At 44.9% G+C, this 18,246-nt stretch overlaps 1 protein-coding gene across 4 annotated transcripts in view; it reads left to right on the top strand.

Moving 5' to 3' along the window:
- The window catches only part of hhatlb (hedgehog acyltransferase like, b), a 42,796-nt gene that overhangs the window by 17,722 nt on the left and 6,828 nt on the right, over window positions 1-18,246 (top strand). For all 4 annotated transcript variants that reach the window (XM_090199053.1, XM_090199054.1, XM_090199056.1 and 1 more), the window contains exons 6-9: window positions 3,238-3,447; window positions 7,417-7,588; window positions 17,667-17,811; window positions 17,898-17,933. In XM_090199053.1, the coding sequence (XP_090055179.1) occupies window positions 3,238-3,447; window positions 7,417-7,588; window positions 17,667-17,811; window positions 17,898-17,933 (563 nt within the window). The remainder of the gene's footprint in view (window positions 1-3,237; window positions 3,448-7,416; window positions 7,589-17,666; window positions 17,812-17,897; window positions 17,934-18,246) is intronic.

The following is an 18,246-nucleotide window of genomic DNA, read 5'->3' as shown; positions in this document are numbered from 1 at the left end:
ATACTATTAAAATCTACCACTATACTAATACTATACTGCTGATTTACTATTAATACCCTATTACTATGATACCACTATACTATTAAAATCTACCACTATACTAATACTATACTGCTGATTTACTATTAATACCCTATTACTATGATACCACTATACTATTAAAATCTACCACTATACTAATACTATACTGCTGATTTACTATTAATACCCTATTACTATGATACCACTATACTATTAAAATCTACCACTATACTAATACTATACTGCTGATTTACTATTAATACCCTATTACTATGATACCACTATACTATTAAAATCTACCACTATACTAATACTATACTGCTGATTTACTATTAATACCCTATTACTATGATACCACTATACTATTAAAATCTACCACTATACTAATACTATACTGCTGATTTACTATTAATACCCTATTACTATGATACCACTATACTATTAAAATCTACCACTATACTAATACTATACTGCTGATTTACTATTAATACCCTATTACTATGATACCACTATACTATTAAAATCTACCACTATACTAATACTATACTGCTGATTTACTATTAATACCCTATTACTATGATACCACTATACTATTAAAATCTACCACTATACTAATACTATACTGCTGATTTACTATTAATACCCTATTACTATGATACCACTATACTATTAAAATCTACCACTATACTAATACTATACTGCTGATTTACTATTAATACCCTATTACTATGCTGCCACTATACTATTACTATGCTGCCACTATACTATTACTATACTGCCACTATACTATTACTATGCTGCCACTATACTATTAATATGCTGCCACTATACTATTAATATGCTGCCACTATACTATTACTATACTGCCACTATACTATTACTATGCTGCCACTATACTATTACTATGCTGCCACTATACTATTAATATGCTGCCACTATACTATTAATATGCTGCCACTATACTATTACTATACTGCCACTATACTATTACTATGCTGCCACTATACTATTACTATGCTGCCACTATACTATTACTATGCTGCCACTATACTATTACTATGCTGCCACTATACTATTAATATGCTGCCACTATACTATTAATATGCTGCCACTATACTATTACTATACTGCCACTATACTATTACTATGCTGCCACTATACTATTACTATGCTGCCACTATACTATTACTATGCTGCCACTATACTATTAATATGCTGCCACTATCCAAATAATATGCTGCCACTATACTATTACTATACTGCCACTATACTATTACTATGCTGCCACTATACTATTAATATGCTGCCACTATACTATTAATATGCTGCCACTATACTATTAATATGCTGCCACTATACTATTAATATGCTGCCACTATACTATTACTATACTGCCACTATACTATTACTATACTGCCACTATACTATTAATATGCTGCCACTATACTATTAATATGCTGCCACTATACTATTACTATACTGCCACCATACTATTACTATACTGCCACTATACTATTACTATGCTGCCACTATACTATTAATATGCTGCCACTATACTATTAATATGCTGCCACTATACTATTACTATGCTGCCACTATACTATTAATATGCTGCCACTATACTATTAATATGCTGCCACTATACTATTACTATGCTGCCACTATACTATTACTATACTGCCACTATACTATTACTATGCTGCCACTATACTATTAATATGCTGCCACTATACTATTAATATGCTGCCACTATACTATTACTATGCTGCCACTATACTATTACTATGCTGCCACTATACTATTAATATGCTGCCACTATACTATTAATATGCTGCCACTATACTATTACTATACTGCCACTATACTATTACTATGCTGCCACTATACTATTAATATGCTGCCACTATACTATTAATATGCTGCCACTATACTATTACTATGCTGCCACTATACTATTACTATGCTGCCACTATACTATTAATATGCTGCCACTATACTATTACTATGCTGCCTCTATACTATTACTATGCTGCCACTATACTATTAATATGCTGCCACTATACTATTAATATGCTGCCACTATACTATTACTATACTGCGAATATACTATTAATATGCTGCCACTATACTATTACTATGCTGCCACTATACTATTAATATGCTGCCACTATACTATTACTATGCTGCCACTATACTATTACTATGCTGCCACTATACTATTAATATGCTGCCACTATACTATTACTATGCTGCCACTATACTATTACTATGCTGCCACTATACTATTAATATGCTGCCACTATACTATTAATATGCTGCCACTATACTATTACTATGCTGCCACTATACTATTACTATACTGCGAATATACTATTAATAAACTGACTATGCTGCTCCTATACTATTACTACACTATTGCCATACTCTTACTGTACTGCTGCTATACTATTACTACACTATTGCCATACTCTTAGTGTACTGCTGCTATACTAGTACTACACTATTGACATACTCTTACTGTACTGCTGATATACTATCACTACACTTTTGCCATACTCTTAGTGTACTGCTGCTATACTATTACTATGCTACCATTATGATATTGCTATACTATCACCATACTATTACTATACCGCTACTATAATATTACTATAACAGTACTACACTGCTACTACTATACTATTACTGCACTGCTTTACTATACTATTGATATTTTGTTTCTATACTATTACTGCACTGCTACTACTCTACTATTACTGTACTACTTTTAATACTTTACTATACTATTACTATTCTGTTTCTATACTATTACTGCACTGCTACTACTCTACTATTACTGTACTTCTTTACTATACTGTTTCTATACTATTAATGTACTACTTTTAATACTTTACTATACTATTACTATACTGCTACTATACTATTACTATAACAGTACTACACTGCTACTACTATACTATTACTGCACTGCTACTACTCTACTATTACTGTACTACTTTTAATACTTCACTATACTATTACTATTCTGTTTCTATACTATCTCCTCTCCCTCCTCCCCTCTAACCCTCCTCTTCCTCTCTTTCCTCTCCCTCCTCCACTCTAACCCTCCTCTTCCTCTATCTCCTCTACCTACTCCTCTCTAACCCTCCTCTAACCCTCCTCTTCCTCTCTTTCCTCTCCCTCCTCCACTCTAACCCTCCTCTTCCTCTCCACCAGGCTGGTTTTGTGGCGGGGGATTTTGAGCTCCGTTCCGTCCTGTTCTACGGCGGTTGTGGGTTCACCATCATGCGCTGTATGAGTTTTGCTCTGGAGAACTGTGAGAAGAAAGAAGGAAACTACAGCATCCTGGAACTCCTCAAGTACAACTTCTACCTGCCCTTCTTCTACTTCGGACCAATTATGACCTTCGACAAGTTCTACGCTCAGGTAAACATCATGTAACCTACGGATTCAGTGCTATGTTCAGGTACACATCATGTAACCTACGGATTCAGTGCTATGTTCAGGTAAACATCATGTAACCTATGGATTCAGTGCTATGTTCAGGTAAACATCATGTAACCTATGGATTCAGTGCTATGTTCAGGTAAACATTATGTAACCTATGGATTCAGTGCTGTGTTCAGGTAAACACCAAGTAACCTATGGATTCAGTGCTATGTTCAGGTACACATCATGTAACCTACGGATTCAGTGCTATGTTCAGGTAAACATCATGTAACCTACGGATTCAGTGCTATGTTCAGGTAAACATCATGTAACCTATGGATTCAGTGCTATGTTCAGGTAAACATCATGTAACCTACGGATTCAGTGCTATGTTCAGGTAAACATCATGTAACCTATGGATTCAGTGCTATGTTCAGGTAAACACCAAGTAACCTATGGATTCAGTGCTATGTTCAGGTACACATCATGTAACCTACGGATTCAGTGCTATGTTCAGGTAAACATCATGTTACCTATGGATTCAGTGCTATGTTCAGGTAAACATCATGTAACCTACGGATTCAGTGCTATGTTCAGGTAAACATCATGTTACCTATGGATTCAGTGCTATGTTCAGGTGAACATCATGTAACCTACGGATTCAGTGCTATGTTCAGGTAAACATCATGTAACCTATGGATTCAGTGCTATGTTCAGGTAAACATTATGTAACCTATGGATTCAGTGCTGTGTTCAGGTAAACACCATGTAACCTATGGATTCAGTGCTATGTTCAGGTACACATCATGTAACCTACGGATTCAGTGCTATGTTCAGGTAAACATCATGTTACTTATGCATTCAGTGCTATGTTCAGGTAAACATCATGTAACCTACGGATTCAGTGCTATGTTCAGGTAAACATCATGTAACCTATGGATTCAGTGCTATGTTCAGGTAAACATCATGTAACCTACGGATTCAGTGCTATGTTCAGGTAAACATCATGTAACCTATGGATTCAGTGCTGTGTTCAGGTAAACACCAAGTAACCTATGGATTCAGTGCTATGTTCAGGTACACATCATGTAACTTACGGATTCAGTGCTATGTTCAGGTAAACATCATGTTACCTATGGATTCAGTGCTATGTTCAGGTAAACATCATGTAACCTACGGATTCAGTGCTATGTTCAGGTAAACATCATGTAACCTATGGATTCAGTGCTATGTTCAGGTAAACATCATGTAACCTACGGATTCAGTGCTATGTTCAGGTAAACATCATGTAACCTACGGATTCAGTGCTATGTTCAGGTAAACATCATGTAACCTACGGATTCAGTGCTATGTTCAGGTAAACATCATGTAACCTACGGATTCAGTGCTATGTTCAGGTACACATCATGTAACCTATGGATTCAGTGCTATGTTCAGGTAAACATCATGTAACCTACGGATTCAGTGCTATGTTCAGGTACACATCATGTAACCTATGGATTCAGTGCTATATTCAGGTAAACATTATGTAACCTATGGATTCAGTGCTATGTTCAGGTAAACATCATGTAACCTACGGATTCAGTGCTATGTTCAGGTACACATCATGTAACCTATGGATTCAGTGCTATATTCAGGTAAACATCATGTAACCTACGGATTCAGTGGTATGTTCAGGTAAACACCATGTAACCTACGGATTCAGTGCTATGTTCAGGTAAACATCATGTAACCTACGGATTCAGTGCTACGTTCAGGTACACATCATGTAACCTATGGATTCAGTGCTATATTCAGGTAAACATTATGTAACCTACGGATTCAGTGGTATGTTCAGGTAAACACCATGTAACCTATGGATTCAGGGCTATGTTCAGGTACACATTATGTAAACTAAGGATTCAGTGCTATGTTCAGGTACATATCATGTAACCTATGGATTCAGTGCTATGTTCAGGTAAGCATCATGTAACCTACGGATTCAGTGCTATGTTCAGGTAAACATTATGTAACCTATGGATTCAGTGCTATATTCAGGTAAACATTCTGTAACCTACGGATTCAGTGCTATGTTCAGGTACACATTATGTAACCTACGGATTCAGTGCTATGTTCAGGTAAACATCATGTAACCTACGGATTCAGTGCTATGTTCAGGTAAACATTATGTAACCTATGGATTCAGTGCTATGTTCAGGTAAACATCATGTAACTTATGGATTCAGTGCTATGTTCAGGTAAACATCATGTTACCTATGGATTCAGTGCTATGTTCAGGTAAACATCATGTAACCTACGGATTCAGTGCTATGTTCAGGTAAACATCATGTAACCTATGGATTCAGTGCTATGTTCAGGTAAACATCATGTAACCTACGGATTCAGTGCTATGTTCAGGTAAACATCATGTAACCTACGGATTCAGTGCTATGTTCAGGTAAACATCATGTAACCTACGGATTCAGTGCTATGTTCAGGTAAACATCATGTAACCTACGGATTCAGTGCTATGTTCAGGTACACATCATGTAACCTATGGATTCAGTGCTATGTTCAGGTAAACATCATGTAACCTACGGATTCAGTGCTATGTTCAGGTACACATCATGTAACCTATGGATTCAGTGCTATATTCAGGTAAACATTATGTAACCTATGGATTCAGTGCTATGTTCAGGTAAACATCATGTAACCTACGGATTCAGTGCTATGTTCAGGTACACATCATGTAACCTATGGATTCAGTGCTATATTCAGGTAAACATCATGTAACCTACGGATTCAGTGGTATGTTCAGGTAAACACCATGTAACCTACGGATTCAGTGCTATGTTCAGGTAAACATCATGTAACCTACGGATTCAGTGCTACGTTCAGGTACACATCATGTAACCTATGGATTCAGTGCTATATTCAGGTAAACATTATGTAACCTACGGATTCAGTGGTATGTTCAGGTAAACACCATGTAACCTATGGATTCAGGGCTATGTTCAGGTACACATTATGTAAACTAAGGATTCAGTGCTATGTTCAGGTACATATCATGTAACCTATGGATTCAGTGCTATGTTCAGGTAAGCATCATGTAACCTACGGATTCAGTGCTATGTTCAGGTAAACATTATGTAACCTATGGATTCAGTGCTATATTCAGGTAAACATTCTGTAACCTACGGATTCAGTGCTATGTTCAGGTACACATTATGTAACCTACGGATTCAGTGCTATGTTCAGGTAAACATCATGTAACCTACGGATTCAGTGCTATGTTCAGGTAAACATTATGTAACCTATGGATTCAGTGCTATGTTCAGGTAAACATCATGTAACTTATGGATTCAGTGCTATGTTCAGGTAAACATCATGTAACCTACGGATTCAGTGCTATGTTCAGGTAAACATCATGTAACTTATGGATTCAGTGCTATGTTCAGGTAAACATCATGTAACCTACGGATTCAGTGCTATGTTCAGGTAAACATCATGTAACCTATGGATTCAGTGCTATGTTCAGGTAAACATCATGTAACTTATGGATTCAGTGCTATGTTCAGGTAAACATCATGTAACCTACGGATTCAGTGCTATGTTCAGGTAAACATCATGTAACCTATGGATTCAGTGCTGTGTTCAGGTAAACACCATGTAACCTATGGATTCAGTGCTATGTTCAGGTACACATCATGTAACCTACGGATTCAGTGCTATGTTCAGGTAAACATCATGTAACCTACGGATTCAGTGCTATGTTCAGGTACATATCACGTATATGCACACAGAATATCATATGCAAAATGCAGAGAGCATAGGTGACTGGCATTTTTGATGTCTCCTGTCATCTATAGGCTCATCTTACCTGTGTGTGTCTGTGTGTGTGTGTGTGTGTGTGTGTGTGTGTGTGTGTGTGTGCGTGCGTGCGTGCGTGCGTGTGTGTGTGCGTGTGTGTCTGTGTCTCTCCTCCAGGCCAACAAGGCTGACCTGACCCGTCAGGAGGGGGCGATATGGAACATATCTCTGCAGGGACTCATTCACCTGGGGGCCATATTAACAGTGGACATCCTCTTCCACTTCCTGTACATCCTGAGCATCCCCACGGACATGAAGCTGCTCAAACACATGTCTGACTGGGCTGTAGGTCTGTAACATTAACATGTCTGACTGGGCTGTAGGTCTGTAACATTAACATGTCTGACTGGGCTGTAGGTCTGTAACATTAACATGTCTGACTGGGCTGTAGGTCTGTAACAGTAACATGTCTGACTGGGCTGTAGGTCTGTAACAGTAACATGTCTGTCTGGGCTGTAGGTCTGTAACAGTAACATGTCTGTCTGGGCTGTAGGTCTGTAACAGTAACATGTCTGTCTGGGCTGTAGGTCTGTAACAGTAACATGTCTGACTGGGCTGTAGGTCTGTAACAGTAACATGTCTGACTGGGCTGTAGGTCTGTAACATTAACATGTCTGACTGGGCTGTAGGTCTGTAACAGTAACATGTCTGTCTGGTCTCTCTGTCTCCTGTAGTTGGTCTGGCCTACTGTAACCTGGTGTATGTCTGGTCTCTCTGTCTCCTGTAGTTGGTCTGGCCTACTGTAACCTTGTGTCTGACTGGTCTCTCTGTCTCCTGTAGTTGGTCTGGCCTACTGTAACCTGGTGTATGTCTGGTCTCTCTGTCTCCTGTAGTTGGTCTGGCCTACTGTAACCTGGTGTATGTCTGGTCTCTCTGTCTCCTGTAGTTGGTCTGGCCTACTGTAACCTGGTGTATGTCTGGTCTCTCTGTCTCCTGTAGTTGGTCTGGCCTACTGTAACCTGGTGTATGTCTGGTCCCTCTGTCTCCTGTAGTTGGTCTGGCCTACTGTAACCTGGTGTATGTCTGGTCCCTCTGTCTCCTGTAGTTGGTCTGGCCTACTGTAACCTGGTGTATGTCTGGTCCCTCTGTCTCCTGTAGTTGGTCTGGCCTACTGTAACCTGGTGTATGTCTGGTCCCTCTGTCTCCTGTAGTTGGTCTGGCCTACTGTAACCTGGTGTATGTCTGGTCTCTCTGTCTCCTGTAGTTGGTCTGACCTACTGTAACCTGGTGTATGTCTGGTCTCTCTGTCTCCTGTAGTTGGTCTGGCCTACTGTAACCTGGTGTCTGACTGGTCTCTCTGTCTCCTGTAGTTGGTCTGGCCTACTGTAACCTGGTGTATGTCTGGTCTCTCTGTCTCCTGTAGTTGGTCTGGCCTACTGTAACCTTGTGTCTGACTGGTCTCTCTATCTCCTGTAGTTGGTCTGGCCTACTGTAACCTGGTGTCTGTCTGGTCTCCTGTAGTTGGTCTGGCCTACTGTAACCTGGTGTCTGTCTGGTCTCTCTGTCTACTGTAGTTGGTCTGGCCTACTGTAACTTGGTGTCTGTCTGGTCTCTCTGTCTCCTGTAGTTGGTCTGGCCTACTGTAACCTGGTGTCTGACTGGTCTCTCTGTCTCCTGTAGTTGGTCTGGCCTACTGTAACCTGGTGTATGTCTGGTCTCTCTGTCTCCTGTAGTTGGTCTGGCCTACTGTAACCTGGTGTCTGACTGGTCTCTCTATCTCCTGTAGTTGGTCTGGCCTACTGTAACCTGGTGTCTGTCTGGTCTCTCTGTCTCCTGTAGTTGGTCTGGCCTACTGTAACCTGCTGTATGTCTGGTCTCTCTGTCTCCTGTAGTTGGTCTGGCCTACTGTAACCTGGTGTCTGACTGGTCTCTCTGTCTCCTGTAGTTGGTCTGGCCTACTGTAACCTGGTGTATGTCTGGTCTCTCTGTCTCCTGTAGTTGGTCTGGCCTACTGTAACCTTGTGTCTGACTGGTCTCTCTATCTCCTGTAGTTTGTCTGGCCTACTGTAACCTGGTGTCTGTCTGGTCTCTCTGTCTCCTGTAGTTGGTCTGGCCTACTGTAACCTGGTGTATGTCTGGTCTCTCTGTCTACTGTAGTTGGTCTGGCCTACTGTAACCTGGTGTCTGTCTGGTCTCTCTGTCTCCTGTAGTTGGTCTGACCTACTGTAACCTGGTGTTTGTCTGGTCTCTCTGTCTCCTGTAGTTGGTCTGGCATACTGTAACCTGGTGTCTGTCTGGTCTCTCTGTCTCCTGTAGTCTGTCTGGCCTACTCTAACCTGGTGTCTGTCTGGTTTCTCTGTCTCCTGTAGTTGGTCTGGCCTACTGTAACCTGGTGTATGTCTGGTCTCTCTGTCTCCTGTAGTTGGTCTGGCCTACTGTAACCTTGTGTCTGACTGGTCTCTCTATCTCCTGTAGTTGGTCTGGCCTACTGTAACCTTGTGTCTGACTGGTCTCTCTATCTCCTGTAGTTGGTCTGGCCTACTGTTACCTGGTGTCTGTCTGGTCTCTCTGTCTCCTGTAGTTGGTCTGGCCTACTGTAACCTGGTGTATGTCTGGTCTCTCTGTCTACTGTAGTTGGTCTGGCCTACTGTAACCTGGTGTATGTCTGGTCTCTCTGTCTCCTGTAGTTGGTCTGGCCTACTGTAACCTGGTGTCTGACTGGTCTCTCTGTCTCCTGTAGTTGGTCTGGCCTACTGTAACCTGGTGTATGTCTGGTCTCTCTGTCTCCTGTAGTTGGTCTGGCCTACTGTAACCTTGTGTCTGACTGGTCTCTCTATCTCCTGTAGTTGGTCTGGCCTACTGTAACCTGGTGTCTGTCTGGTCTCTCTGTCTCCTGTAGTTGGTCTGGCCTACTGTAACCTGGTGTATGTCTGGTCTCTCTGTCTACTGTAGTTGGTCTGGCCTACTGTAACCTGGTGTCTGTCTGGTCTCTCTGTCTCCTGTAGTTGGTCTGGCCTACTGTAACCTGGTGTCTGTCTGGTCTCTCTGTCTCCTGTAGTTGGTCTGGCCTACTCTAACCTGGTGTCTGTCTGGTTTCTCTGTCTCCTGTAGTTGGTCTGGCCTACTGTAACCTGGCGTATGTCTGGTCTCTCTGTCTCCTGTAGTTGGTCTGGCCTACTGTAACCTTGTGTCGCACTGGTCTCTCTATCTCCTGTAGTTTGTCTGGCCTACTGTAACCTGGTGTCTGTCTGGTCTCTCTGTCTCCCGTAGTTGGTCTGGCCTACTGTAACCTTGTTTCTGACTGGTCTCTCTATCTCCTGTAGTTGGTCTAGCCTACTGTAACCTGGTGTCTGTCTGGTCTCTCTGTCTCCTGTAGTTGGTCTGGCCTACTGTAACCTGGTGTCTGTCTGGTCTCTCTGTCTCCTGTAGTTGGTCTGGCCTACTGTAACCTGGTGTCTGTCTGGTCTCTCTGTCTACTGTAGTTGGTCTGGCCTACTGTAACCTGGTGTATGTCTGGTCTCTCTGTCTCCTGTAGTTGGTCTGGCCTACTGTAACCTGGTGTCTGACTGGTCTCTCTGTCTCCTGTAGTTGGTCTGGCCTACTGTAACCTTGTGTCTGACTGGTCTCTCTATCTCCTGTAGTTGGTCTGGCCTACTGTAACCTGGTGTCTGTCTGGTCTCTCTGTCTCCTGTAGTTGGTCTGGCCTACTGTAACCTGGTGTATGTCTGGTCTCTCTGTCTACTGTAGTTGGTCTGGCCTACTGTAACCTGGTGTCTGTCTGGTCTCTCTGTCTCCTGTAGTTGGTCTGGCCTACTGTAACCTGGTGTATGTCTGGTCTCTCTGTCTCCTGTAGTTGGTCTGGCATACTGTAACCTGGTGTCTGTCTGGTCTCTCTGTCTCCTGTAGTCTGTCTGGCCTACTCTAACCTGGTGTCTGTCTGGTTTCTCTGTCTCCTGTAGTTGGTCTGGCCTACTGTAACCTGGTGTCTGTCTGGTCTCTCTGTCTCCTGTAGTTGGTCTGGCCTACTGTAACCTTGTGTCTGACTGGTCTCTCTATCTCCTGTAGTTGGTCTGGCCTACTGTAACCTTGTGTCTGACTGGTCTCTCTATCTCCTGTAGTTGGTCTGGCCTACTGTAACCTGGTGTCTGTCTGGTCTCTCTGTCTCCTGTAGTTGGTCTGGCCTACTGTAACCTGGTGTATGTCTGGTCTCTCTGTCTCCTGTAGTTGGTCTGGCCTACTGTAACCTGGTGTCTGTCTGGTCTCTCTGTCTCCTGTAGTTGGTCTGGCCTACTGTAACCTGGTGTATGTCTGGTCTCTCTGTCTCCTGTAGTTGGTCTGGCCTACTGTAACCTGGTGTCTGACTGGTCTCTCTGTCTCCTGTAGTCTGTCTGGCCTACTGTAACCTTGTGTCTGTCTGGTTTCTCTGTCTCCTGTAGTTGGTCTGGCCTACTGTAACCTGGTGTATGTCTGGTCTCTCTGTCTCCTGTAGTTGGTCTGGCCTACTGTAACCTTGTGTCTGACTGGTCTCTCTATCTCCTGTAGTTGGTCTGGCCTACTGTAACCTTGTGTCTGACTGGTCTCTCTATCTCCTGTAGTTGGTCTGGCCTACTGTAACCTGGTGTCTGTCTGGTCTCTCTGTCTCCTGTAGTTGGTCTGGCCTACTGTAACCTGGGTTATGTCTGGTCTCTCTGTCTACTGTAGTTGGTCTGGCCTACTGTAACCTGGTGTATGTCTGGTTTCTCTGTCTCCTGTAGTTGGTCTGGCCTACTGTAACCTGGTGTCTGTCTGGTCTCTCTGTCTCCTGTAGTTGGTCTGGCCTACTGTAACCTTGTGTCTGACTGGTCTCTCTATCTCCTGTAGTTGGTCTGGCCTACTGTAACCTTGTGTCTGACTGGTCTCTCTATCTCCTGTAGTTGGTCTGGCCTACTGTAACCTGGTGTATGTCTGGTCTCTCTGTCTCCTGTAGTTGGTCTGGCCTACTGTAACCTGGTGTATGTCTGGTCTCTCTGTCTCCTGTAGTTGGTCTGGCCTACTGTAACCTGGTGTCTGTCTGGTCTCTCTGTCTCCTGTAGTTGGTCTGGCCTACTGTAACCTGGTGTATGTCTGGTCTCTCTGTCTCCTGTAGTTGGTCTGGCCTACTGTAACCTGGTGTCTGACTGGTCTCTCTGTCTCCTGTAGTCTGTCTGGCCTACTGTAACCTTGTGTCTGTCTGGTTTCTCTGTCTCCTGTAGTTGGTCTGGCCTACTGTAACCTGGTGTATGTCTGGTCTCTCTGTCTCCTGTAGTTGGTCTGGCCTACTGTAACCTTGTGTCTGACTGGTCTCTCTATCTCCTGTAGTTGGTCTGGCCTACTGTAACCTTGTGTCTGACTGGTCTCTCTATCTCCTGCAGTTGGTCTGGCCTACTGTAACCTGGTGTCTGTCTGGTCTCTCTGTCTCCTGTAGTTGGTCTGGCCTACTGTAACCTGGTGTATGTCTGGTCTCTCTGTCTCCTGTAGTTGGTCTGGCCTACTGTAACCTGGTGTCTGTCTGGTCTCTCTGTCTCCTGTAGTTGGTCTGGCCTACTGTAACCTGGTGTATGTCTGGTCTCTCTGTCTCCTGTAGTTGGTCTGGCCTACTGTAACCTGGTGTCTGTCTGGTCTCTCTGTCTCCTGTAGTTGGTCTGGCCTACTGTAACCTGGTGTATGTCTGGTCTCTCTGTCTCCTGTAGTTGGTCTGGCATACTGTAACCTGGTGTATGTCTGGTCTCTCTGTCTCCTGTAGTTGGTCTGGCCTACTGTAACCTGGTGTATGTCTGGTCTCTCTGTCTACTGTAGTTGGTCTGGCCTACTGTAACCTGGTGTCTGTCTGGTCTCTCTGTCTCCTGTAGTTGGTCTGGCCTACTGTAACCTGTTGTATGTCTGGTCTCTCTGTCTCCTGTAGTTGGTCTGACATACTGTAACCTGGTGTCTGTCTGGTCTCTCTGTCTCCTGTAGTCTGTCTGGCCTACTCTAACCTGGTGTCTGTCTGGTTTCTCTGTCTCCTGTAGTTGGTCTGGCCTACTGTAACCTGGTGTATGTCTGGTCTCTCTGTCTCCTGTAGTTGGTCTGGCCTACTGTAACCTTGTGTCTGACTGGTCTCTCTATCTCCTGTAGTTGGTCTGGCCTACTGTAACCTTGTGTCTGACTGGTCTCTCTATCTCCTGTAGTTGGTCTGGCCTACTGTAACCTGGTGTCTGTCTGGTCTCTCTGTCTCCTGTAGTTGGTCTGGCCTACTGTAACCTGGTGTCTGTCTGGTCTCTCTGTCTCCTGTAGTTGGTCTGGCCTACTGTAACCTGGTGTATGTCTGGTCTCTCTGTCTCCTGTAGTTGGTCTGGCCTACTGTAACCTTGTGTCTGACTGGTCTCTCTATCTCCTGTAGTTGGTCTGGTCTACTGTAACCTTGTGTCTGACTGGTCTCTCTATCTCCTGTAGTTGGTCTGGCCTACTGTAACCTGGTGTATGTCTGGTCTCTCTGTCTACTGTAGTTGGTTTGGCCTACTGTAACCTGGTGTCTGTCTGGTCTCTCTGTCTCCTGTAGTTGGTCTGGCCTACTGTAACCTGGTGTATGTCTGGTCTCTCTGTCTCCTGTAGTTGGTCTGGCATACTGTAACCTGGTGTCTGTCTGGTCTCTCTGTCTCCTGTAGTTGGTCTGGCCTACTCTAACCTGGTGTCTGTCTGGTTTCTCTGTCTCCTGTAGTTGGTCTGGCCTACTGTAACCTGGTGTATGTCTGGTCTCTCTGTCTCCTGTAGTTGGTCTGGCCTACTGTAACCTGGTGTCTGACTGGTCTCTCTATCTCCTGTAGTTGGTCTGGCCTACTGTAACCTGGTGTCTGTCTGGTCTCTCTGTCTCCTGTAGTTGGTCTGGCCTACTGTAACCTGGTGTCTGTCTGGTCTCTCTGTCTCCTGTAGTTGGTCTGGCCTACTCTAACCTGGTGTCTGTCTGGTTTCTCTGTCTCCTGTAGTTGGTCTGGCCTACTGTAACCTGGTGTATGTCTGGTCTCTCTGTCTCCTGTAGTTGGTCTGGCCTACTGTAACCTGGTGTCTGACTGGTCTCTCTATCTCCTGTAGTTGGTCTGGCCTACTGTAACCTGGTGTCTGTCTGGTCTCTCTGTCTCCTGTAGTTGGTCTGGCCTACTGTAACCTGGTGTCTGTCTGGTCTCTCTGTCTCCTGTAGTTGGTCTGGCCTACTGTAACCTGGTGTCTGACTGGTCTCTCTGTCTCCTGTAGTTGATCTGGCCTACTGTAACCTGGTGTATGTCTGGTCTCTCTGTCTCCTGTAGTTGGAGGGCCTACTGTAACCTGGTGTCTGTCTGGTCTCTCTGTCTCCTGTAGTTGGTCTGGCCTACTGTAACCTGGTGTATGTCAGGTATATCTGTCTCCTGTAGTTGGTCTGGCCTACTGTAACCTGGTATCTGTCTGGTCTCTCTGTCTCCTGTAGTTGGTCTGGCATACTGTAACCTGGTGTCTGTCTGGTCTCTCTGTCTCCTGTAGTTGGTCTGGCCTACTCTAACCTGGTGTCTGTCTGGTTTCTCTGTCTCCTGTAGTTGGTCTGGCCTACTGTAACCTGGTGTATGTCTGGTCTCTCTGTCTCCTGTAGTTGGTCTGGCCTACTGTAACCTGGTGTCTGTCTGGTCTCTCTGTCTCCTGTAGTTGGTCTGGCCTACTGTAACCTGGTGTCTGACTGGTCTCTCTGTCTCCTGTAGTTGATCAGGCCTACTGTAACCTGGTGTATGTCTGGTCTCTCTGTCTCCTGTAGTTGGAGGGCCTACTGTAACCTGGTGTCTGTCTGGTCTCTCTGTCTCCTGTAGTTGGTCTGGCCTACTGTAACCTGGTGTATGTCAGGTATATCTGTCTCCTGTAGTTGGTCTGGCCTACTGTAACCTGGTATCTGTCTGGTCTCTCTGTCTCCTGTAGTTGGTCTGGCCTACTGTAACCTGGTGTATGTCTGGTCTCTCTGTCTCCTGTAGTTGGTCTGGCATACTGTAACCTGGTGTCTGTCTGGTCTCTCTGTCTCCTGTAGTTTGTCTGGCCTACTGTAACCTTGTGTCTGTCTGGTTTCTCTGTCTCCTGTAGTTGGTCTGGCCTACTGTAACCTGGTGTATGTCTGGTCTCTCTGTCTCCTGTAGTTGGTCTGGCCTACTGTAACCTTGTGTCTGACTGGTCTCTCTATCTCCTGTAGTTGGTCTGGCCTATTGTAACCTGGTGTCTGTCTGGTCTCTCTGTCTCCTGTAGTTGGTCTGGCCTACTGTAACCTGGTGTATGTCTGGTCTCTCTGTCTCCTGTAGTTGGTCTGGCCTACTGTAACCTGGTGTCTGTCTGGTCTCTCTGTCTCCTGTAGTTGGTCTGGCCTACTGTAACCTGGTGTCTGTCTGGTCTCTCTGTCTCCTGTAGTTGGTCTGGCATACTGTAACCTGGTGTCTGTCTGGTCTCTCTGTCTCCTGTAGTTGGTCTGGCATACTGTAACCTGGTGTCTGTCTGGTCTCTCTGTCTCCTGTAGTTGGTCTGGCCTTCTGTAACCTGGTGTATGACTGGTCTCTCTGTCTCCTGTAGTTGGTCTGGCCTACTGTAACCTGGTGTATGTCTGGTCTCTCTGTCTCCTGTAGTTGGTCTGGCCTACTGCAACCTGGTGTATGTCTGGTCTCTCTGTCTCCTGTAGTTGGTCTAGCCTACTGTAACCTGGTGTATGTCTGGTCTCTCTGTCTCCTGTAGTTGGTCTGGCCTACTGTAACCTGGTGTCTGTCTGGTCTCTCTGTCTCCTGTAGTTGGTCTGGCATACTGTAACCTGGTGTCTGTCTGGTCTCTCTGTCTCCTGTAGTTGGTCTGGCCTACTGTAACCTGGTGTATGTCTGGTATCTCTGTCTCCTGTAGTTGGTCTGGCATACTGTAACCTGGTGTATTTCTGGTCTCTCTGTCTCCTGTAGTTGGTCTGGCCTACTGTAACCTGGTGTATGTCTGTCTGGTCTCTCTGTCTCCTGTAGTTGGTCTGGCCTACTGTAACATGGTGTATGTCTGGTCTCTCTGTCTCCTGTAGTTGGTCTGGCCTACTGTAACCTGGTGTATGTCTGGTCTCTCTGTCTCCTGTAGTTTGTCTGGCCTACTGTAACCTGGTGTATGTCGGGTCTCTCTGTCTCCTGTAGTTGGTCTGGCCTACTCTAACCTGGTGTCTGTCTGGTCTCTCTGTCTCCTTTAGTTGGTCTGGCCTACTGTAACCTGGTGTATGTCTGGTCTCTCTGTCTCCTGTAGTTGGTCTGGCCTACTGTAACCTGGTGTATGTCTGGTCTCTCTGTCTCCTGTAGTTGGTCTGGCCTACTGTAACCTGGTGTATGTCTGGTCTCTCTGTCTCTTCTAGTTGGTGTGGCCTACTGTAACCTGGTGTCTGTCTGGTCTCTCTGTCTCCTGTAGTTGGTCTGGCCTACTGTAACCTGGTGTATGTCTGGTCTCTCTGTCTCCTATAGTTGGTCTGGCCTACTGTAACCTGGTGTATGTCTGGTCTCTCTGTCTCCTGTAGTTGGTCTGGCCTACTGTAACCTGGTGTCTGTCTGGTCTCTCTGTCTCCTGTAGTTGGTCTGGCCTACTGTAACCTGGTGTATGTCTGGTCTCTCTGTCTCCTGTAGTTGGTCTGGCCTACTGTAACCTGGTGTATGTCTGGTCTCTCTGTCTCCTATAGTTGGTCTGGCCTACTGTAACCTGGTGTATGTCTGGTCTCTCTGTCTCCTGTAGTTGTTCTGGCCTGCTGTAACCTGGTGTATGTCTGGTCTCTCTGTCTCTTCTAGTTGGTGTGGCCTACTGTAACCTGGTGTCTGTCTGGTCTCGCTGTCTCCTGTAGTTGGTCTGGCCTACTGTAACCTGGTGTATGTCTGGTCTCTCTGTCTCCTATAGTTGGTCTGGCCTACTGTAACCTGGTGTATGTCTGGTCTCTCTGTCTCCTGTAGTTGGTCTGGCCTACTGTAACCTGGTGTCTGTCTGGTCTCTCTGTCTCCTGTAGTTGGTCTGGCCTACTGTAACCTGGTGTATGTCTGGTCTCTCTGTCTCCTGTATTTGGTCTGGCCTACTGTAACCTGGTGTATGTCTGGTCTCTCTGTCTCCTGTAGTTGGTCTGGCCTACTGTAACCTGGTGTATGTCTGGTCTCTTTGTCTCCTGTAGTTGGTCTGGCCTACTGTAACCTGGTGTATGTCTGGTCTCTCTGTCTCCTGTAGTTGGTCTGGCCTACTGTAACCTGGTGTATGTCTGGTCTCTCTGTCTCCTGTAGTTGGTCTGGCCTACTGTAACCTGGTGTATGTCTGGTCTCTCTGTCTCCTGTAGTTGGTCTGGCCTACTGTAACCTGGTGTCTGTCTGGTCTCTCTGTCTCCTGTAGTTGGTCTGGCCTACTGTAACCTGGTGTCTGTCTGGTCTCTCTGGCTCCTGTAGTTGGTCTGGCCTACTGTAACCTGGTGTATGACTGGGTGAAGGCAGCGGTGATGTTTGGGGTGATCAACACTGTGTCTAGACTGGATCATCTGGACCCTCCTCAACCTCCAAAATGTATCACAATGCTCTACGTCTTCTCTGAGACGTACGTCAACAGACCTATCACACCTTCTCACCTCTCCACATCTTTCTGTTTTCAACCAAATCATTTGTTATTTCTCTCCCTCATAGACACTTTGATAGAGGAATAAATGACTGGCTGTGCAAGTAAGTCACCGGCATGTTACTTCATTCATAGCAAACATCAGAGCTGTAATCTCAGAGCTATGTCTGTCTGTGTCTCCAGTTATGTGTCTGTGTCTCCAGGTATGTGTCTGTGTCTCCAGGTATGTGTCTGTGTCTCCAGGTATGTGTCTGTGTCTCCAGGTATGTGTCTGTGTCTCCAGGTATGTGTCTGTGTCTCCAGTTATGTGTATGATTACCTGTGTCTGTGTCTCCAGGTATGTGTATGATTACCTGTGTCTGTGTCTCCAGGTATGTGTATGTGTCTCCAGGTATCTGTATGATTACCTGTGTCTGT

Source organism: Oncorhynchus mykiss, chromosome 15 (genome assembly GCF_057628025.1).
Source record: "Oncorhynchus mykiss isolate SJ-2025 chromosome 15, ASM5762802v1, whole genome shotgun sequence".
Taxonomy (NCBI): Eukaryota; Metazoa; Chordata; class Actinopteri; order Salmoniformes; family Salmonidae; genus Oncorhynchus; species Oncorhynchus mykiss.
The sequence above is the reverse complement of the archived record's forward strand: the minus strand, read 5'-3'. Positions and strand labels throughout refer to the sequence as shown.